General features: G+C 42.0%; 1 protein-coding gene across 1 annotated transcript; it reads right to left on the bottom strand.

Moving 5' to 3' along the window:
• Window positions 1-965: 965 nt before the first annotated feature.
• Window positions 966-20,984, bottom strand: nrn1la (neuritin 1-like a). Its single transcript, XM_070830579.1, has 3 exons — window positions 20,930-20,984; window positions 19,798-19,948; window positions 966-1,263 (listed from the first exon to the last, which is right to left on the bottom strand). Exons 1-3 carry the CDS (start codon window positions 20,982-20,984, stop codon window positions 966-968), a joined length of 504 nt encoding a protein of 167 aa, XP_070686680.1.
• Window positions 20,985-23,568: the final 2,584 nt, after the last annotated feature.

Raw genomic sequence — 23,568 nt, 5'->3', positions numbered from 1 at the left:
GATGGCCTCACGCACAATGCAAACACACATCCCTGCTAGCTACTAGGTGACGACTCACAAGGTAACGCTAGCGCAAAGTGTCGTTCGGTGAGGATGGAAGGGCGTTAACAAGGCACCCCAATACTTGAAGATGTTTTTTAATTTGAATTTGAAAGATAAGATCTAACAGAACAATAATGGTGTTAATGGTGTTTACCATGTGTGTTTATGAGGAACATCTTGCTTTGCATTTTTTGCTTTTAAGTATCAAATATCAATTTTGAAAAAGAAATTGTTCAGGTTTGTCCCTCATTAGCATTCATGTTCTACGTCTGCATCACTGTCGGGCCCAGACACGAGGGGCTTCGACGTGGGCAGCTTTCAGAAACCACGAGGGAACGAGAAATTAGTCGCACTGCGAGGAAAGTGGCTAGCCAGGTACGTTAGATTTACAGAACTGATCAAATGCTTCGTTTGGAAAAGCTGATAGATGAATGAGTTTAGCTAAGTGGCATCTGGGCTCTTCATCACTTTGCTTTCATGTTTATCAAGCAGGACGTTATAATTTCTCTCTTATTGCAGTCAGGAAGACAGACTCCCCCTGGAACCATCATATACGAGCTCATGCTAACTAGATGTAGGGGGATAGGGTATCAAGACAGATGACATGAGGCTGCTGTATGCATCTGTTTAACTATGTATGTGTTTGCAGGCCTGTTTGTACCGTGGTTGTGTATTTCTGTATGAATTTTGTGTGTATTTCCATCAGAGAGACTAATTAAAAGGCTGAGAATATGCATGAAACAGCACAGGCAGTTTAAAGATACATTATCAAAAGGACTGCCGGGCCTCTGAACATGCAGTTAGAAATATTCAACCCCTGGCAGAGCAGAGGGAAAAAAAACTGTGGAATGTCTATGGACTTGTGGGAGAAAAAATACACAAAGTTTATATCTATTCACACTAGTCCCATTTCTTTGGGGTAGTTATATCCAAAACAACAACAGCAGCAGAGGAGACAGTAGCATGAGAAGTTGGAGGCAGCCAGCCAGATGATCAGCGCGCCCTCTAAGAGACTCCTGGTTGATCTCTTCCCGGTTCGATGAGCCGTGCGGGGACACTGAGGCTACTGCGTGGTTGTTGCGGTTGGAGCACATGTCGTACAGGTTTCCGGAGAACTGCATCTTCTTGGATTCCTGGCGGAGAGATTCCCAGACAGCTGCGGCTTCATCCGGACAGCCGGCCATCGCCACATTGGCACAGTCATGGAACTCATCCCATGACCTGAAAAAAAGAAGAGGAGGAGGAGGGAGATGAAGAGACACGAGGACACCTACAGATGTGACACATGACACCAAAAGCCAAACTCTGAACAGACCTCGAGTGTTAAAGTGAGTCACACCGGCAGTTTTGCATTGGAAAACACTGCAGCACCGTGGATGATGTGTGTTCAGGCAAATTTGGCCACAGGTAAACCACCGATATTATTTGAGACATTTATGTATTTAATTTATTATTTTATAGGTGTTTTATTAAATCCCCATCTGCCATCAGCAGACACAGAGGTGTAAACATAAACATGATTTATATAAAATGCCTAAACATAAACATAATGTACTTAATAGAGTGCTCTTAGACAAAAGACAAAGCAGATGCATTATTTGTGCAATTGTGACCAGTACATTGTTTGTGCACTCTGGTTTCATCAGCCACACTAGCAGCGCGGCTATATCGATGCTAATGTTGTTCTGTTGGTCCACCACTTTGGTGCAGACTGAAATATCATAACAACTATTTGACTGACCATCATTGTTCCCACATGATTTATCCTAATGACCCTGATGGTTCCCTGAGTTTTCCTCTTGCACCACCATGAGGGTGGAATGTCTTCATGACTTTGCAACTCATGCTACTCATGCTATTCATGCTCCCTTATGATGAATGGTAATAACTTTGGCGATGTCTCCACTTTTTATCTAGTGCCATCATCACGTCAAAAGTTTAATTTACCCAATCCTTTGATTTATGAAATAGCTGCGAATGGTGTTCCCATCAACCTCAGCTGTGCTTTGTGTTGTACAGGAAAAGATAAGATGGTGAACATACTAAACATTAACATGTTAGCATTTAGCTCAAAGCACCAATGTGCCAAAGTACCGCCTATAGAACACCTGGCATGGCTGCAGACTCTTAGCTCAACCACAACTGGGCAAACCTTTCATGCTGACTAGCAACATATGCATCAGACGTATAAAGAATATGTCATGAACGTGTCTTTGCTTCATTGACTTGCTGAAAATGTGGCTGTTCTGAGCGAGCCAGTTGCTTGGCCTCCGATATTACTGCTTGCAGCTTTCTTGAGAGTTGCTCTTTCAAACAACTTTATACTCAACGTTGTTCCTTGGATCATGAGAAACACACCTGCTATGATACATTTGATGAAGTCATTTACTGTTACTGCTAACAGGTAGCTATCTGGGACCAGGCTATGTCCGGGAAGAAAAGCATTCAAAAGTTACATCGCTGATGTTTAAAATGTTTGAGTTTGCTACAGTGTAATATGTCCAGTCTCTCTTTCTACATCTGTTCTTGAATGTACTGTAGCGACAGCGGCTTGCACCAGGCATGCAGTTCGGCACAATAATAGTTAGTAGAGGCCCTCTATCAATGGTAACGGCGTACGTAATGTTCTGTAGATCGCAAGAGCTCACACTCATCAATGTACTTCCATGGGTCCTAAGCAATACACCTGCCAAGTGTAAAGTCGATCGGATGGATGGTTGTCGAGAAAATCAATGGACAGACAGACAGACAGACAGACAGACAGACAGACAGACAGACAGATCGTTGTAGTAAGATATACAATCAAACCACATCTAAGTCCCAAGCCAATCATCTCCTGGAGACATAAGATGATTCTGTCTGGTGTATGCTCACATGATTGAACTAATGAAAATCTAAACAGACAGCTCAGAAATAACTGATGAAGATGCAGTGACAGTGAAGCATTAGTCCTTTCACTGAGTAAATCAAACTAAATCTATTTGTTTGCTCCCTTGACTTCATTTTGCAGTTGCCAAGAGACCATCTGCTGATCCTCCAAACTCTGGGAGCAAAGGTCACCCTGTGGGTTAGACTGAAACGTGGAAAAACCTTCATTAGTTCAGGGAATGGAAAAGCTGTCATGAACTGGGAGTTTGTTGAATCACTACTGTGCTAAATCCATCAGAAGCAAACTGGCTTTTGAAACACTTTGCTAGGCCTGAGAGGAGTCACAATGAGGGGGGAAAAAAACCAAAAACAAAATGACAGAGGAAAAAAGAGGAGGGAGAGATGATGAAGAGGAGACAGAAGGAAGTCACACAGAGCTCAATTGGATATAAACATCTTTGTTTTTTCAGTGAAACACAGCATTTAAACTTTATTCTAATAACCTTCAAGCTCCACATCCAAAGCCAAGTCTGTCTGACTGTAATGGGCTGCTAATTCTTCCTCTCATCATGAATGTGTTGCCTAAGTTGTCTCTGAGGAAATACTGGCTGGGTGTTAACTAGAGGGAGAGAGAGGGAGAGAGAGGGAGGGCTGGTGGGGAAAGCAGATGGCTCTGCTGAAAAAGTGCCTGACATGAAACCCTTAAAGCACATAACTTACACTGCAAGTCCATGAAATTAATAGAACAGCTCCCCCACTTTAATAACAGAAGAACTGTGAGCTTATGTCATCCAGACGCAACACAGACAACACTTTGTCCTGTACAGACAACACTGTCCTATACTGGCTTCTCAGACAGCAGGCTGTGCCTATTGAACCGCTTGTTGAACCTCTCCTTCGGCCAGCAATTGTCCAATCATAGCCTAAGTAGCTCTTCACTGCAGCACAGGATCAATGGTGAGGATGCTGAGCCATCAAGTGCATACAGTATTTAAGATCCAACATTTCAGTCTGACTCATGGAGCTGATGTTAGCTTGACTGGCTAACTAGCTCACAGCAAGACGTCAAGGTGCTACAAATGAGAGACGCCTGCTTTTGTTTTTTTTTAATTTAAGCTGCATGACATGTAGAGTGAAAAGGACCACATCAGTATCTAATGATGAGTAAGATTCGTGAAATGTGACATAAGATTATTCGCAAATGTGCCGACACAAACACTGGAAGGAAAAAAAAAATACAGCTCCAAAGCAGTTTGTAGTCCATGTTTAGCTGTTAGCATGTAGACTGTTGGCTGGACATTACCGAGGAGTTACTACAACATTAAATCTGGCTGCAAATAATGTTCTTTGAGTTTTCATAATAAGTGTTTTCAAAATGTTACATTGCATTATGTGCCATAGGCCATGTGTTTAAGAAGTGAAGGGTTATGTGATCGTAAAACTGGAGTACATAAGTGAGGCCATATCAGTCTATTAAAAACATTGCTATTGGTTAAATTGTTACTTACTCATTACTCAGAATTTGTCTAGTAGATTCCACTGACAGAAATTACGTATTTTTCAAATTAGACAGAGATAAAATAATGAAAGAACTTGGCTGCTTATATAACAAACATTACCTTTTATTCCTTTGTCGAGAGCTTTAGTAATTTCCTGTCTTTCAAGGACATTTTCCACTGAATACCTTCCTACAGCACAAAAAGGCCTGGTTAGCATGACGAGTGCTGATGCCTGTGGCTGCCTTGTCTGTCTCAAACTGCAATCACACAGTGTGGACGGGAAAACTTCCCTTTATTTTAGGGGAACACATTATTCCAAGATTGGTACCCCACTGCTAGCCTGCTAGTCACATCAGATAAATAACCTTAAATAACTACTCTCTCACACGACAGATACAGTGTGCAGCGGTACAGCTGTACACCCCACACAGTGGTTGTTTTGAGGTAAATGTTAACTAAAACCGTAATACACCAAAATAAAGTCCTCACTTCAGTATGATATTAAGGGAAAGGTAACCAAGAGACAAAGATCTAATGTATTGTCAGTGAGCCCTGTTGCCTCTGAATGGGGCATTTAACAGTTTAGATTTATCGCTGCAGTTGGTGAGGAATTGATCACCACTATCTCATTCAGACAAATAAGATGAGTCATGATTGGATGGGACGCTCTCCTGTGTACACAGAGTGTAGCTGTAATTATAAAGTGAACCCCTTAATCACAAGTCTTAAAGCCATCCCTTAAAGCAGTAAGAACTTGTAACCCAGTACAGAATTGAGCCCTGTATGATTATTTTATTTCCAGTATGCAGCATTCACCTTTCTCAGACTTGGTTCTTACTGGTTAAATCAGGCAATGCAGACTTTTGATTGGAGGAGGGAGATTGGACAAGTCCAGCCCCCTCTAAGTAGGTGTTAGGCTGCATGCTGTAGGTAAGCATGAGCAGAAACTCGTCCTACCAGAACATGTGGTGGTGGATACCGTTGTGAGCGTTAAGCCTGCCTTGAGAGAACACTTGTGTGGGGTAAAGAGTCGATCCTGGGACCTGTGTGCCAGGAGTTAACCACTTGTGGCAGCGTCTTGGCGCCTAAATATAGCAGCCGATGTTGTCTGCCGACACGAGGCGCTACAGAAAGCTGCGCGTGTGACAGTGAATTTGAAGTTGTGTTTCCTGCTATTATAATCCAGAGTGTGAAATTTCCAGTTAAAGCAGCACATTTATACCTGATAGAAAATATGAAATATGAGTTTTAGCCGATTTCTTTTACATTGTTAATGGATGTAACTACTTTTGTTAATGCCATATTATGTACATGTACATGTACTGTTATGCACCGCCAGTGTTAATAATAATAGGTTGTAGGTGTAAGGAGATTACTGGATATGTGCACTTAAAGCGTAACCTTGAATATGAGGATATGAGACACATAAGATATTATGCTGGGCTACTATTCAGGTCATGATTTAAAGAGACACACGTCACTTTCATTGTTAATGTGTTTGTTAATCATGATTCATGGTTGAAGGGTTCATTAAATATAATTCCTGGTTAAGAAGCTAGAAATAAGTCATGACTTTCATCACTATTGTGTTACAGTGGTATCTTGAAAATGGAGATGTGATATGCATCATGGCCACAGTCATGATTTAATATAGTAATTATTTGTTTTTACACAGGCTAGGTTCTGAGACTTTGAATTCTCTGTGACGAAGGTGATGAACCCGATCACCTCCTTACCCCAAGGAGTTACACCAAGATCACCTGTTGTCCTGAGGAGGAGACCACCTGCTCCTTCGTTCCCATCATTTGAGTTCATCAGTGTGGTAGGACTCTTGAAGCCCAAATCTTCACACCTGACTTTTTGAGTCTGGAACTGAACTGACTTGACACGATCCTCTATGACTGAAACTAGCTGAACTGACCACAATAAAGGAAAGAAAAGTGGAGCTTAAAGGAATGGACCAAAGGAATCTGGGACTCTGTTACCTTTCAGAGACATTTTTCTAAGTGAGATGTATTAAGGGATCAATTTCATGGGATTTATGTTACATGTTCAAATTGTTAAAATGTGTTCTTGTTGTATTCAATTAAGGGTGTCAACCTCTCCTCCGGACCTGTAACGGCTGGGAAACCACAAGCGGGTTCACTCAATAGCACGACTCGAGACAACTGGCAGATAAGGTAAAAGTCTTTACAAGTACATTGGGTACACGGGTAGGCAGTCAGAGAGAAGGCAAACAAATCCAGGAGGGGCGAGGCAGAGACAGAGCCGAAGGCAAGAACAGGAATCAAAAACCAGGAATGTAGTACACAAGAAAAACTACTGGAACGCTTGTGACAGGGAACGAAGACGAACTGGCACAGAGGACAGGGGAGACACAGACTAAATACACCGGGGGCAGGCAGGTAACGAGACACAGGTGGAAAGGGTGGAGACACAATCAGTTGTGGCGGGAAAACACACAATGGGAGGAAGAGAATGTACCAGAAATGAGGGGAAAGGGTAAGAAACCAAAATAAAACAGGAAATAAAGAAGCAAGAAGGACAAACAGCAAAACCCAAGGACGGGTCATGACAGGACCGAGACACTGGCCCTGGACATATTTAGGTCCTCTTAACCTGGAGTCTTAACAGTCTTTTTTCATTCTGGAGAACCTTTCTTAGCTGGGCTGTGTGACATTTTAACAACATTTGTGTCTGATCACAAACACACATATTTTCTATCTCGCCCTGACAGATTCCAGCACACATCTTCTCTCTTTGCTGTCACACACTGTACACAAATACCCTTTCCTTAGATCTATCTTTAGCCACTTATTCAATGAATTTTGTGACCGTGTCGACACAGCGAGGAAGACACACTCGTGAACACACTCACACGCAGCTTTATAAAATTAACATCCACTATCACCACTGCAGGCTTGGCCTCCCTTGATGACTCTGCATGTGTGTGTGTGTGTGTGTGTATGTGTGTGTGTGTGTGTGTGTGTGTGTGTGTGTTTGGCCTGTGTCCAGGACTTAAACACTCCAGAGGTCCACCTCTGACAGAACAGCTGCTGGAGGAGGACGGCTGCTTACCTGCTGCTGTGGGAGGAGCAGCTGTGGGGTACCAGCATCTGGCTATCGTCTGTGTGCCCAAGTGTGTATGCAAGTGTGTGTTTTTGCGTGTGAAAGTGTCTTAGAGACAGAAAGAGGATGACAAAGTCTGAAGGAGAAAGAGATGGCATCATGTGCAGCAGTGCTGATTTTTGTTGTGTGTACGGTTCCGGGTACAGTTGTGTGCGTCGTCGTGCAGTGTGTGTGTGTGTGTGTGTGTGTTTGGGTGTTAGGTGTGCGGGTCACAGGTGGTGCAGAGACAGCAGAAACTCAGTGAGGACACTGACAGACAACCAGATGCTTTCACAATAATAAAACCTCCTGAGAGTATGTCTGCTCTGCAGCTAACATGCTGCTGCTGACATCCAACAACCTCCAAACCCCAATTCTGGGCTAATTTTCTGCACCGTTTTTTAACTTGAACAGTATGTAAACAGCAATGTGGATGTCGCCTGTTTGTTGACTAAGTTTATGTGACAGGATGCATTTACTGACATCTGCAGCGATATATAACACATTTAGCTAAACACAGCTGTTTCAGGAAATTGGTGAAGGCAACAGAGAGCAAGTGAGGCGAAGAGAGGAGGGTGAAACATGGCACGGCAGCACAAAATGTATTAGAGGACAAAAAGGTACAGTGCGTCCAAATCCACTGACACCAGCTGAACCTTGTATATTTCGGATGAGATTACATCTGAGAATGACTCAGTAGGAGTTTGTAAACTTTGGACTTCACAGGAAGTCACATTATAAGAAAATGCAGGATGACAGGACAGTTTTAAGACTGATGTTCTTCAGAAAACCTGACACAGCTGTAACCGATGGAGCATTGTACGGCTATAACGTCTGATTCCTCTGACTACAGCCTATATTGGGCCCCTATTTGGCCCCTGTGTGGCTCTGGACTTCCTGAATCCTTTAGGACCACTGCAAGGGGTCATCAGGAAAACACTCGACTGGAGTGTGACACTAAAGAGCAAGATAGAAGAAGATGACATTGGATTGAGTTGTAGGAGAAAAGTAAAGAGTATAGTATTAATCTCATTAGACTATTACATTTGAGTACATTCAAGTATATGGGCGAGTTATGTGTTGGACTATTACTTGGTTTGGGGCAGTGACTTCCCTGGTTTGCCCGGTGACCCAGTTTTTAAAATCTTAATACTCCATTTTTTTCTAAATCATGACTTCTAATACAGTGGAGACTTTCAGAATCATGGGTGTTCTGCATTTCAGTGCCAAAATAACTTAAAACATTCAACAAATTATCCAAATCTATCAGATCTGGAAATAACACAAGATGGATGTAGAAATGATTGTGTCTAAAATATCAGTTCTGTGGGTCTTTTTTCAGAAAAACCTCAAAACGTGTCGTGACTATTCTGTCCAAGGTTGATGTTCTGAAAGATTTTTTTTTTTTTTTAAACCAGCCTCTCTCAGCTCTAGGGAGCTGCATAAAATGAAAAGAATTCAGCTATTTTTGAGGAGGAGTTTGACGAAGCTTTTATGCAGTGGCCTTCATCAGGGTTACCGGGTTGACGTGCTTCAAGAAGGCTTCCTTCACCTTGTTGAAGAGAAGAAATTCTTTCTCTTTCCACTCACAAAAGACTTGATCTATATTTTGCAGCATTCTCAGCAGTAGAGCTTTAAACAGTAAATGACTATTTTTATGTATGGTAACCTATTTCATGTGGAATTTGTGAGCAACAGAGGATTTTACAGATCTATAATCACACTTTCTTGAAGAACTGAAACTTTTCCGTCTTGCCCCTTTAAATCATTTCTGAATCTACACGATAACCACGAGGAGACGCAGAACTTGGGAATATTATAGCATCTTTGTTTGGCAGCAGTTGAAATCCTAACTGCTGCATCCTAAATGAGTTGCCGAGCTGAAAGTGACTTTAAACGGAGGCAGGAATAGGAATAGAGGCGCTGCAATGAGATGCAATGAAAGCATGAATGGCTTTATCTAAATCTGTAGAGGATAAAAATATAAAAGCAAATGGAGAGGCAGCTGTGAAAGAAGACCGAGAGAAAGAAAACTCAACCTTGTGAGCGGGGGGCTGTGTTTGTGGGCTCTCTTCCCCAGCTCCTGAATATGTTAAGACATACTATTAATACTTACTATTGTAAATGTTATTGTTCATAAACACAAGATAGAAATTGCCAAGAGTACAAAGATTCTATCATGTTATTTATCAGTTTAAGGCAAACACACTACAGGTGAACAGGGTCAATTTGTCTTGACATTTTTTGCCATTTCATTTTAAATACGCAAATGAGTCATTAAATGAGTCACTAAATAGGTCATTACCTTCTTTAAATATGCACTGATTTGCATATATTCCCCAGAACAGCAATCTGAATGCCAGAGTCAAAATTCTTGTTTCTTTTTATTGAAATATTTGAGCCAAAAGGTTTTTACAGTGGAAATTTTGGATATCTTTTTTTTTTTTATCACTCCAGAAATCAGAAAATAATGTCAACAGCAATATAGAAAACAACTTTCACCATGTTTTTGTCAATACGATGTTATATAAGGTTATGGTAAGGTTATGAATGATAAATGAACAAACACCTCTGGCAAATAAAATTGACAAGTTTGTGTGTATGTTGCAAGTGCAGATTTCTGGCTCAGGGAATGAGAAAAAAAACTCACTGCAGATATGTAACTGTGTATTTTGGATGTTTCCTTTGGACTTGTCTGAAAGACCTGTTATGGAAGCAAAATAGCCCAAAATCTCAAAATTGATCTGTGCATGAAAAAACAATGGTGTCTCACCAGTTCATACAGTAACTCTCGGTACAGAGCTTGTGTCATAGCCACCATTATCTTAGTAATAATTCATCATATCTTAGAATAACATACGGTCTTTTGTAGCTGCCCACCAGTGAGTTCATGGTATTTTTCTGATATAACTGTAATATCAGAGTAGCTGTCAGTCTGTGTGGACTCTCTCCAGTTGAGGGGGGAGAGATGCTCCTGCAGCAGCCCAGGCTGAACAGAGTGGGTGGGGTGCTGATCAAACACCCACTTCAGGATCACCACACCCGTTACTGGCTGCTGTTGCCGGTTCACCACGAGAAGCACATCGCCGTCAGAATACCCACTTTCACTTGTGAGAGAGAGTTCTCTGACAGCTCCCGTTTAAGCCATCGGCAGACTCCAGCTTTTGTTTGTGCGACAGTAACCAAGGAAACGGATGCTTCACTTTTACCTTGCTCCTGTTTATACTCCATAGATACCTCAACCAAAGGATCAGAGATCAGGATCAGAGAGTTTTCTTTGTCTTCTGCTACATCCTGTCATTTAGGTTTAACTCTTTTTAATGATTAGTATACAATATGTGTCCTTTTTAATGGCTTTTTTTTTAAAATGTTGCTTTTTAAATTGCAGTTCGTGTATTGTGATATAATTGATTTTCTTCTATACTTGATACTTTATTTCTTTAAGTCTTTAATCCTTCTGTGGTGATTTGGTTTCTTTGACTGAGCCTATACTAGTGACAATCCAGAGCTGGATAGTGTTGTAGAAGATCTTTTAAGGTCTTAAGTCTCCCACCCAAACCTGGAGAGTGATGATGTACAAAACATGAACCAGTCCTCCCGTGAAGAATAAAACGAGAATCAGTTGATTCAGTGAGTGATTCAAAACCACACACAGCATTTCTACACTCAACCTCTAGTGGCTGTAGACAATGGCACTGTTAAGACAGGCAAGTTTTATGAATAAGCAATATGAAAAAAACTTTTTTGTGTGTACTTTTTGAAATGAAAATAAGACTAATATAAGAAAACGTTTACATTTTACAAAAATAAGAATAGTTAAAAAAAAAAAAAACATAGCCCTGGGTCTTTTTCATCTGTCATTCCAAACACGCATTAAAGCCCTGAAGAACAGTACAGAGAGAGGTAGAGAGAGCGCACTGGTCAGAGGGCTTGTCGTTGGCATCTGGTGGTAGCTAGCTAACTAATTCACCATGGCAAGACTTGAAAGCTTTGAATGTAAGAAGCTTTTTTCAAAAAGAAGAAGGATGAAGGCAACGGGGTGCAGTCAAGGCTGGAGGAGGTGGAGGAAGAGTTATCTCCTGTTGCTGTAGGAGAGGAGAGGAGATGCAGCACAACAGGAGAGTAAAGATTTTGGGGTGGATAGACATGACATGAAAGGGCAGAGACACCCAACAAGGAGCACACTGTACTGGTTAACATACTGTAGACCAATGTTAATGGATACAGAGAGAACACCAGAGGAAGGGATGAGGCTGTGAGGATAGACGGTATCAGACGGACGGGGCGTAGAATCCACAGATTTCACTGCAGTAAGTAATACAGAGCAACAGAGTGCTGACTGATGACTGAATGTTGTCCTGGAGCTGCATCCAGCTGTGTTACTCTGCCGTGTGACTGTCAGCCCACACCGAACAATGAGCACTGGTGACTGTTTAGCCCCCACGGTTCGTGTGTTCAGATGACTGGTTGAATCTAGGTATGAAATACATTGATAAATAACTTGCGTTTCGACTGACGTGTGTTGATTTTTGTGAGCAGGAGAGAGCAGAGGAGACGACAAAGGAGCTACTGGAGAGGTGAAGAGGAGGAGAGGATCAGATCAGAGTCAAGTTTGTCACAGTTCAAAGGTCACTTAGTCACCCGATAGAAGCAGAATCTACGAGACGAGAGTTGGTCACTTATTAACACTGAACAAAGCATATAATCTAGAATAATGGCTGCTTCATCAACGCCAGGGCTCCTCTGGGGTTTTACTCGGCCTAATGCAAATAAAAAAAACTAACAAGGTTGAGTGAGAACTTTATTTTGATTTTCAGTGTCTCACATCTTCTATCAATTTTTCTCTGAAATAATTTCAAAAAATGTCGCAATTATCAGGTAAAAATCTAAAGGTTTCAAGATCCTAATATATTATGGAAGGTAATTATGAGGGGACTGGGGGGGGGGCATCCTGGGGGTGGGGTTGCTGCAACACCCTCAGATTCTCTACTTCTGTACAGACAGCAACGTCTCGGTGTGGAATCTCATCAGGACCCGCTGTGCTTTACACACACGGCACACCAATCAATAAAGGTCAGTGAACACATTGCATCACACATCATATATCTGTTTTTAATCCTTTGAATTTTTATATTTATTTCCTACGTTAACTGTTCAGTTCTGCTACTGTCAGTTTGAAAGCCTTCACACTGTCAGGAGTTCCAGAGGGAAATACTGAAGCCTTCATGTTCTCATTAGTTCAAAACATGAAGTCTTAAAAAATTACAATACAGTCTCTGTTTGTAAGCTTTCTTGGGTTTTTTGTGTGTGGCATTTTTAGACTTTATTAGATAGTGACAGGGGAGGCAGACAACAAATGGGGGGTCGACCCCGCAGCCATATGGCATGTGCTGTAACCACTGAGCTCACAAGATGCTCATCTTTTAATTTTAGAGTGTAAACGCTGGCCAGGATGGTAAAACTCACAAATTCACATGGGGACAAAAAGAAAAAGCAATGGTAGTTAAATGATAGTTAAAGTACCTCCTGGGGGAAAAAGAAGAACTTTGGCATCTGTTATATTTAGGTTGACTCTGCCTTGACTCACTGTTATTAAGAGTTGGGTGATTTCTCCTCACATTAACCTATGACACTCTTATAATAGCTGCCAAATCACTATGAACTAGGGGTGTAAAGATGAATCACTAAGCATGTAACTGATTGTAATTGAGAGTCAGGATTTTGATTACATCGATGCTGTGAGCCACAGATGTGACCCAAATTCTCCATTAATTTGGGAGGAAAACCAACATGACTGTCACCTCTGTCACTCTGCCCTCTGGCGTGTTGGACGACAACATGGCTGGAAACACCGGAAAGGAAAGGAAAGGAATGGAAAGGAAAGGAAAGGAAAGGAATGGAAAGGAAAGGAAAGGAAAGGAAAGGAAAGGAAAGGAAAGTTTTGCTGACACACAAAAACAACAAAACAAATGGACTCTGCACAAAAAGTTCACAACCTGGCAACCCAAGCTCTCCTCTTATTTCAACATTATAATGGCCTATTGCTAATATTCTATCTATTAATGAATGTATCGGTGATAACCTATAAACCCTTTGTACTGTTGCCTTAATGCAAAGTGGTGCCACTTTTTCCATCTGAACCTTCCCTAAGCTGCAGCTAAAGGTTACTGTTTAATTCTATTGTACATAATTCCTCTATATCTTTAGCCCCAAATATTTCCCTTTCACCTCACCTACTCTGGATCCACAGTGAATGATTGCAACTGCATAATGCCTATTGTGAATGGGAGGAATAAAAGCAGTGTTGCACTCCTGGGAGAGCTCTGACAATGGAGCAGCCTTGGCCTAGATGCAAATCATAGCCTCCCGTTCAGACTACACAGTATCATGTATGCGTGTGCGTGTGTGTGTGTGTGTGTGTGTGTGTGTGTGTGTGTGTGTGTGTGTGTATGTGTGTGTGTGTGTGTGCGTGCGGATCTTCAGAGGGGATGTGCTACCTCCTCATTAGGTGGCTCTGATAAAAGCGCTAAAGCCATGTTCCTGAGTGGAGAGAGGGAGGTGAAAAGAAAAAAATGAGCGGAGGGATGGAGGGAGGTGGAGGAGGCTAAGAGAGAGGGAGGGACAGAGGGAGTGAACAAAGAGGAGGAGGGAAGAGAGAGGGAAGCATAGAAGGACAGAGAGAGGATGAAACATAGGAGAAAGAAGTGAGGTGAGGACACAAAGAGTGTAAATTGGGGAGGTGTGTATGTGGACATGTGGTTTGTGTGTGTGTGTGTGAGAGAGAGAGAGAGAGAGAGAGAGAGAGAGAGCGTGTGAGCTCTTATGTCCCTGCATTAGGAAACACTCACACGAAGGTGGCTGGGTTGCAGGATTAGTAGTTTAATTGGTACCTTAAGGAATAGAAGAGACTTAACAACAGTCGAGCAGTACCACGGGTGGGCTGCAGGGCCATGGTGACACACACACACACGCACACACACACACACACACACACTTACACAACTTGGTATTCTAGTTGTGAGGAAATTCTCTTGAACCATTCCCATATCCTAATTTTAATGAAAAGTCATGCTTAAAAGCAGAGACGGACTGAGAATGAAAAATGGTCCTGGACTTTTCAACTCAGACCAGCTGACTAACCCCCCCACAGTGATACACCAGCACCCACACAGCCAAACTTTATGCAAACAAGACTACTGAACAGTATTTTAACAATAACTTTAGTAAAAAGATGTAAGATAGATGAGGGGGAATGTGCTGCTCTCAGGCAGCAAGGTGGCAACAACCTCTGCAACCATCTGACCAGTAAAAGAATGAATACAGTTGTTGGTGAAAAGACTGGTGAATAGGCAAAACATCGAATGAACAAAGAAACATTTTCCTTCCACATTAAAATGAGCAATTTAGCAGCTTCTGTGACACGGACGCTTCACACTTAAGTTGGGGCTGGAGACTAAGGAGCTTGTTTAGGTCCCCTGACTGTGATTCACTATCCTCAACCTGGAGAAGCAATTAGTATAAATTAGTATCTTATTATAATATTGAATAGAAGTATAACGTTCACAATGACAATGCTGTCATGTTGATGGCGTGTTGATGTTTAGCAGGTAAATTGTTTACATGCTCTCCACAGTGTGAGGAAACTCCTCTCAAAGTCATGTTCTTTCTAATATCATCATACTTTTGCTAGTAGGAAATAAAGATGTTTTATAGATCCACCATGATATTACAATGTTGTTGGGCAACCAAATTCAAGGAAAGTCATTATTCAAAGAGTGTAGACAGGATGGAGGCAGAAACCTCTTCTTGTCTAAGTGTGTTTTGACAAACTAGAGATATAATTGCCTGACAACGGGATGTGTGTGTGGAAGAGTTGAGGTGCGGGAGGTGAATATTCTAGATGTTGTGATGCGTGAGGGATAAGAGAAAAGTTTTAAGCCCAAAAAATGCGTAGACCATGTCGACGTCTTCAAACACCAGCAGTGAAATCATGTGTGATAAGAAAAGCACTGAAGGGAGAGTCATAACTCCTCCGTCGTAACTGTGTAATGCTGATGATGGCTCTGGCTCGCAAACATTGCCGATCTACTGAGAATCAGAACATTGTTTCATCTGGTATTTCATCACCAACTCTCGTCTGCACAAGACAAGAACTGATATTTCAGTTTACACAACAGTAATTTAGTTTGCATGCTAAGACTTTCTAATTAGCATCAGACACAAAATGCGGCTGAGGCTGGTGGGAATGTCATTAGTTTTGCAGGTATGTGGTCATAAATCAACCTCTCAGGCAAACTAGAATTGTGACCTGATGATGGCGCTAGGGGATCAGCAAAGCTATTACATTTCATCCTGAGGGGGACATGGATGTCGACACTAAGTTTCATAATCATGCTAAAAATGATGGTGCTAGGGGAAGGGGATCACCAAAGTCATTAGGACGCATCCTCTTGGCAGTGTGGATATCTGCACCGACCTTAGCTCCAGTCCATTCAATAGTTCAGATATTTCACCAGAGAAGTGAAAAGTGTGAGCTGCTGGAAGTAAACTCAGACGATCACCAAAGTCCTAAAGATTCATCCACTGGGGACAATGTATATCTGTGCTGTGAGTTTCATGGCAAGCCATCCAACAGGGATCAAAACATCCCACTAAAAAAACAAAAATGTCAGCAGGATTCATCCTGTTGGGACCACGAATGTCTGCACAAAAAGTCACAGTAATCCATCCACTAGTTGTTGGGATATTTCAGTCTGGACTTGGGGCGCCACTGTTGCCCCAAGAGCCATGCGGCCAGCAAGTTTCAGAAAGGAGGGAGGGAGCTGCTAAAGTTGAACCAGAAAGTGGTAAGATATTAATGAGATGACTGATACAGCAAGGAGAAGCTCAAACATGCACACACCTGCACTGGGGGATACCATCAAAATAACTCCATTAGGTTTTCCTCAAGAACTATAATGTCATGCTTTGTGGATCTCAATGAAAATGTGTCTTGAACAAAAGGAAAATCCTCCCTGGATTCCCTTGAGTCACACAGAGCTGAGTGGCAACACTTCCCTGTGAACAATCTAATGCCTGTAAGCTCTTTTATACGAAGCATGTGCGCTGTCACTGCCTGATCATGCTCTTTAGTGTGCTAAAGCCTCATTCATAATGTACTGAGAACAGAGTGCTGGTCACCCGTCCTGTACATTGCAATAAATACCTACTAAAATGTCAGCTCTGCGGTACGGTGGCTGTATTTGAGTGTAACGTGTGCTTTGGCCTCTTTTGTTGGCCTCTACTGCTCCCACTATCAGTGTACAGTCTGCTGCCATGAGTTCAATATGATTTTGTACTGTACAAATTTCACTGGACAGAAACGTTGCTCTCAGATCAGCGATCCTATTCTAGGACCGATCACACATTAATGGCTCCTTTCCGCGGTGGAGAGGATACGACTGTTGGGGAAGATGGATGGCAGAGGTATGTATAAATAGAGTGGTGAGATGATGACAGAGAGAGAGGAAGGAAAGATGGATGGATACAGGATATAGAGAAATGGAGTGGTGCGAGAAAGAAAAGGGGTGGGGGGGGTGGAGAGAAGGGAAGTGAGAGATGTTCTGCATCTTTAATCAGCACCATCAGGCCTCCAGCTGAAACAATGAGAGGCTAAAAAGAGAGCGGCAGAATGAGATGTGCTGAGGGAAGAGGCAGCGCTGTTAGACAGTAAGTGTTCAAACTTAAATCAAACTGGAAATAAAATCAGTTTTTGCTGAGAAATCAGTATATCATTGGTGTTTGGTTTGACTTGCACAGCCTACTTATTTGCTCAAAACTGTAATTACCAATGAAATTACCACAAATCAAATTTGAATATGAACGTTTAGTTTATTGGTTATTTGATCGGTGTGTCTGCATGAGTGGCCACTAAAATTAATTTGTCACTTAAAGGAAAAATTCATCATTTTGTGGAAATATCCTTATTCACCTACTGGTGATAGGAAGACTGATAACATCTCTCATTTCTGTATGCTAAATATGAAGCTAATTTAGTCATCAGCTTATCAGCAAAGACTGGTGGGGCCTGGTCAGGACCAGTAACGTCTTGCTGGTTGCTAGTTCAAACCAAGATATAGTCAGGCACATCTCTGCGTTTTTGTCCTTCTTTACACTTGCGTATTGTACGTTTTTACAAAAAGAGATAGAGTATGTTGATCAGTGGGATATAGGGGTGCTGGAGGGCTGATTTTGTTGCCTTTGGATAGAGCCAGGCTAGCTGTTTCCCCCTGTTTCCTGTCTTCAGCTGAGTTAAGCTAACCTTACTCTGGCTCCAGCTTCATATTAGATAGTGAGATAGTTATTAGATAGATAATAGAATCACTAGAAATAAAAAAAAGAAAAAAAAAACGTGACTTAACGGTGAAAGTCAAAATCACTCATCTTTAAAGGTGCTACATGTAACATTTTTTCACATCAGTGTCATGACCTGTGATACCTCCATATAAAAGACAAGACAAGATAAACATGTTGGAAGACATTTCTCCATCAGCTTCAACTGACACCTGGCAGTCATGCTGCATCAGTCACTGTAATCACTCTGTTTGTTTGTGGAAATGAAAGACTGAAGATCCCCTTCATATAACCATAGTCAGTCAAATTATTTTTTATTTTATCAGCGAGCACATCACAGTCCTGTGATGTGTGCATGCCAAAGGGAAATTCTCAAAGGAGAAGGAAAATTTAGTTTGCAACGACAGAGGAAGACACATCAGCAGCCTGGGTGTCAGTTCGGTGTGCCGGCGTCTTCGATGCTGTTGATGACAGAAATCAGAACAGAACAAATCTACTATCTGCAGCTCTCTCTTCACAGTTTACGGTCCACTGTGCAGAATTCCCTATCCATGTCCAATGCATCGTACAGGCGGCTAACCGTCTCTGCACTGTTCTCTTATTTATGTAGATGATAACGCTGAAGAACATAATATAGGGCAAACGGTAAAGTAACACCCTTTTTTGCCCCACTTGCACACATGATATACACCACTATACACCACTACCGCCCTGATTCTGCTTTACAACGGCCATGAAACTTCAGTGTGGTACTCCACTCCAAATTGTCCATGACGGCATTGTCATAATTTATGAATGCTCACAGACATCTCTGTCAGTAAATATTAGTCTTATACCTGCATGTGAGCAGGTAATGTGCGTCCAGCGAGGGATCAGACAGCCGAGGCTCTCATGACTAGCTCTTTTGGTCCTGTATTTTTAATTATTTCCCTCCCTCCTCCCCGGAGTTGAAAGAGAGCCGTGGCTCTGTCGGCTCTCTCATTCATTCTGACTGACAACCTCTCTTAGCTTTTTCAGTCTAACAAATGAGCTGCTCTGTTAAACGCCACAAAACGTATAAACACAAGCAAAATGACCATCAAAGTGAGTATAGAGAGACAGAGAATATAGAGATTTGGTGAATGTACCTCTTTTGCTCAAGCATAACACAAAAGTGATAAATCTGGTAATAATAAGTTGATGTATAGCAATGATATAACAGCATTAACACCAGTAAATTGAAGTGATAGCCGACAATCTCTGTCATATTATTTGTACTAGTACAGCGATTGGAGGAGCAAGAATCTATCAGCACAAACAGGCAACCTACAGCCAAGCTACTGCTCACGTACGACTGTTCCAACAACGCCAAAGTCCGACTCACTCGGTCTTCGGTTCATTGAGTTTGGACTCGTAAACAACTCATACTTCAGCTCAGGGTGTGTACTTTGTGCTGCGCAGCTTGCTGAACAAGAGTCTGTCACTGAGCAGTGGTTCCCACTTGTTCAGGTGAACTTCGGACTCAAAGAGACTCTCAAAAGTTAACTGGGCACATTGTACATATACAGTACAGAAGCAGGGGCTAACATTCACTCTGGCGCGTAATCACAATGTGCTTTGGGGAGTAGAAGTGTAGGTACTAGCTTGGTCGAGACTGTGAGGCGTAAGGATACATACTCCGTGACCTTATTTTTGTAATATATAAAAGCTGAGCAGTGATGTGACGCTGGGGTGAGCTGTGTCTACACTCTACAACAGGAGTAAACTACTGGCACTAGCTTTCAGCTCTCTCTCAAACCCACACGAGAAATTCACATTCTCATCCAAACTAATATCCAGTCGAACCACAACCCCCCCAGTGTTGGGCTTTGGCTGCTTGACCTGTAAACATACTGTTACCTTGGGATGTTGTCGGTGTTTGTACGTGTTAAATGTACCACTGTGTGTGTGTGTGTGATTACACACTGACCTGCAGATGGAGTGTATCTCGTGTGTGTCTTCGTCCTTGCGGGCGTTGTCCGTCAGACTGTCGCCCAGCGCCATCAGACACTGGGCGAAACCCTTATAGATGGAGTGACACCTTCTGGCTGATGTGGCAGCAACAGGGCACGGGCTCAGCACTGAAAACACACACACAGACAGACAGAAGAGATGAACTGAAAGTTGAACTCGCTGCGGAATATGAACTGGGAAATCAATCAGAGCAGAAATATCAGTGCAGCGGTAAATAAATGTATTGTTTGTATTGTTGTTTGTCTTTGTTAATGGCTGCAGCTGTTGGACCAGAATAACACGAGACGAGTAAAACGAGTGTGTTTGCAGTGAGCGACACTGCTGTCTATGCAGCTTTTTGTTTCGATGATGGACTGAGAGGTTGAGTATTATTCATCATGCACACAGAGCCACACACAGCTGTGGATCCATCTTCAATCCTTTCCCCTCTCACTCATTCAGTGTTTTAAGTCCGCTGTTGATCCATTGCTCATATAAAAGATGAAACAAGTCAAGGTTTGATGACCAGGAAATGGAAATACCACAGAGGAAGCCCAGTCCAACACACATTTATCCTCAGTGATCAGGTTCTGTTTATGGCAACACACACAGTCACGTTCGAGTGAAGCCAAGTTCTCTCACTCATTGACGGCTGTTTCCACCGGCTGGAGAAACAATCGACCAAACCCAATTTAGAAGTCGGGATTAAGAGTGTGGATGTCATCCTCCTACTAGCTAGCCAGCTACATTTCTGCTACATTCAGGAAAAAATTGCTAAAACTAGCAACTAGAGTGTGGAGAGCAAAAACAGTCTTACGCTACTGATACAATAACAAGCAGCTTTGATGCAATATAACAGAAAAAAAAAGAAAATTCTCAATAATTTAGACTTGATGTTGCATGTTCATATATAGAAGCCTGCATGTACCAGTGAAAGTTGCCATTCAGAAGGTTTATGTTTTGGCATAGAGCAGATTAGATTTTCCTCAGGTAACTGAATTTCCAACAAGTTACCAGCATCATGTTCTGCTTCTCACGTTTACAACAAACCAAGTTTCATGAAAATTGGTTCAAAGTACAGTGAATCAGGTATCCTTCAGGGTACATACCAGAGCATCTTGACTGCTCCGATATGATGGATGCGTTGATGCATATCAGCGACATAGAGCAGCAACCAATGAGGTATCTATTCTATACGTAGGCTGGGCAGGTAGCTGCACAGTGGGCTTTGTAAGTGGATTTCAGTAAGTGTTAATCAACACTGTAAATCTGTGGGCTGGAAGGTCAAAACAATGAGCTGAAAGACGTGAAAAGGGGAAGTCAGATGCAAATTCACTGTGGGTTCGTCACATCATGACTTCTTTCACATTACACATAGTCATTTGATCCCTTGTTGACATAAAATGATTGATTTTTGCATTAGCATGTAAATATAGTGCCTCTGTACTTTATCTGCCCTGCCTCCTGAAACCCAAATAATTGTGTAGACAAGGATCCAGCCAGGAACAACAGCTACAACAACAACAAATCTGTCAGGTGTCAAGCTGAGGCAGCATCTTGTCACTTGTCAGCGTGGATTGTCAGGACATTTGCTGACGCAGAACAAGCAAGACGGGGTGTTTACTGTCAGTTCTAAGTATGTGCAAAGATTAAGGTAGTAAGTGCATGTCTATATGTGCTGTGGCAGGAGGAAGAGGGTTCAGATTTTTATATTGGAGCTGCATTTTAATGGCAGATGTCAAGAAGTAATGGAGCTTACATGCACCTACGTGTAGAGGCGTTTTTTTTCTCCTCATAATGTTGGTTCCAATCATTTCTGATTGGAGGTAGACTGTCCAAAACATGACAGATGATTTGTAAAGTCAGCTCAGTCACACTGTATCCAGATATAGTCTATGTACAGTCCTGTTGCAGAGGAGCAATATGGTACATAAGCACCCCCCCACACACACACACACACCCTGAGAACCCAGTCGTCTCACAAGTCATTCACTTTATACAAAGTTATTTACAGCATCTCACCAAAAAGCCCAAAGCTGTTAGTTGAGTCAGAGTTGAGGAGGAAATCTTTCTTCCAGAGAGGTGTACATATTTGGCTGATGTGTTGTGAAATAATTATTGGCAGCACCATTTACAGAGGATTGAAATAACAGTGAACTAAGCTTTCCTGTGCACACCGCAGAGACCTAGCTCTCCTCTGGATCATGGGCACCGCTGTTTGCCTGCGCTGATCCGTTCTCATCTTTTAAGCTGCACTAAATGAATGTGAATCAGAGGCCTGAGGAAAAGTAAAGTGTCGTGAAAACAGAGGAGTGTGTTGTTCTTATTGATGGATGCCCGGTTAGAAAAACAACCAATCAAGAGTTTTGAGTTTTATAGGTGGGATTTAAATGGAGATGTCACCTTACTGACACAGAGTCAGAAAAATGGCGATATGAAAACGCTGTCTTCCAGAAGTTACGTTTTTATGATGCTAATTTGTTTTCCCAATGTTGTTATGATGGGAAACTTGATGACACTGAAGGAGCACGTGCTTCAAATTACTCTATTAAACCAACACCACGAACCCTCCCCAACCTTAAAGAAATCAAACCTCGTGTTAGACACAATTTTTGGCCATTCAACATATTTACATTTTTTTCGATGATGGATCATGTTTTTGCAGGGGAGTAATGGAAGCAGCAGCCACTGTGGGCTGTTAGATGAAGAGGTCAGGCCGCACACCTCCGCGGTAACGACCTCCTTTCACTACATCCTGTTGTCGTGTGCAGCATGAAATCACGGTAGTATTTGATATTCACTGACTTCTTCATTAAAACAGTGGGAGTTTGTGTGTCTGTTTGAACTATTGTCTATTAAACCATGTTACCGTGGTAACCACAGGTGTTACTAAGTCAACTGAAATCTTAAGTATTCACACCTTCACCCAGAGAACCATGTATATAGTACAACCATGGAAAGTTCAGTAGTGCTGAATTTGCTGTGAGCAGACATTGAGCGAGAGTCTCTTCTGCAGGCAAACACACAGTCAGTGAAGATTTTACTGATGTTCACTAAATTCCTCAATGTGCCCGATACATTAATTATATATCATTATATTATATTATTATATTTCCTCATTCTGTTGATGAAAATTCCATATGTGTTTTTGCATTTGTAAAGAGATGTAGCTGTACATCTTCAATCCACATCAGAGATGTTATCCTCACAGCATGTTGCCCCCTCAGCTTCAGCGCTGACTGAGAATGTCAGCTGGACAGATACATCACTTGTTCCTGACTGATCTGGGCAAAATAAAACCCCTCCCAAACTGAAATGGGCTAACATGAGCAGGAAGTCAGACCGAATGATGCAGTGAAACGCAATCCAGACTGATTATCACCGTGCAACGTTTCCTCATTAGACATCTCTTCCATGATTTTCTTATAGGTGTGTCAGGGAAGATTATGTCCCAATCTCTGATCATTTGAGAGACGAGGGAAGTTCCTTCAAAACAGACAGGTGATCAATGAATCACTGGACTGTCTGACATGTGTCTAAAAAAACTAAATCAACTGTCTCTTGACTGACTTAATTAGGAATTCAGATATTCAATAAATGATTGACAAACCTTTATGAAATATAGTTGTTTTAAGGATGATACATAGACACCACCCATATCCCTTTTCTATCCGTCATCTTGCCTCACTCTGCTGCTCACTCGAGAGACGAGTGATAAAGGCGGAGAAAGAGGAGACAAAAGGAGGTC

This window comes from Pempheris klunzingeri, chromosome 5 (assembly GCF_042242105.1).
Source record: "Pempheris klunzingeri isolate RE-2024b chromosome 5, fPemKlu1.hap1, whole genome shotgun sequence".
Taxonomy (NCBI): domain Eukaryota; kingdom Metazoa; phylum Chordata; class Actinopteri; order Acropomatiformes; family Pempheridae; genus Pempheris; species Pempheris klunzingeri.
This window is presented reverse-complemented; position numbering and strand designations above follow the sequence as displayed.

Excerpts from the sequence above, each read along its gene's own strand:
- nrn1la (XM_070830579.1), bottom strand. The coding sequence starts at position 20,984 with ATGTCGCTGATATGCATCAACGCATCCATCATATCGGAGCAGTCAAGA. Across the intron at positions 19,949-20,929 it reads GGAGCAGTCAAGATGCTCTG|TGCTGAGCCCGTGCCCTGTT; the intron begins GTATGTACCCTG and ends GTGTGTTTTCAG. Across the intron at positions 1,264-19,797 it reads GAGATACACTCCATCTGCAG|GTCATGGGATGAGTTCCATG; the intron begins GTCAGTGTGTAA and ends TCTTTTTTTCAG.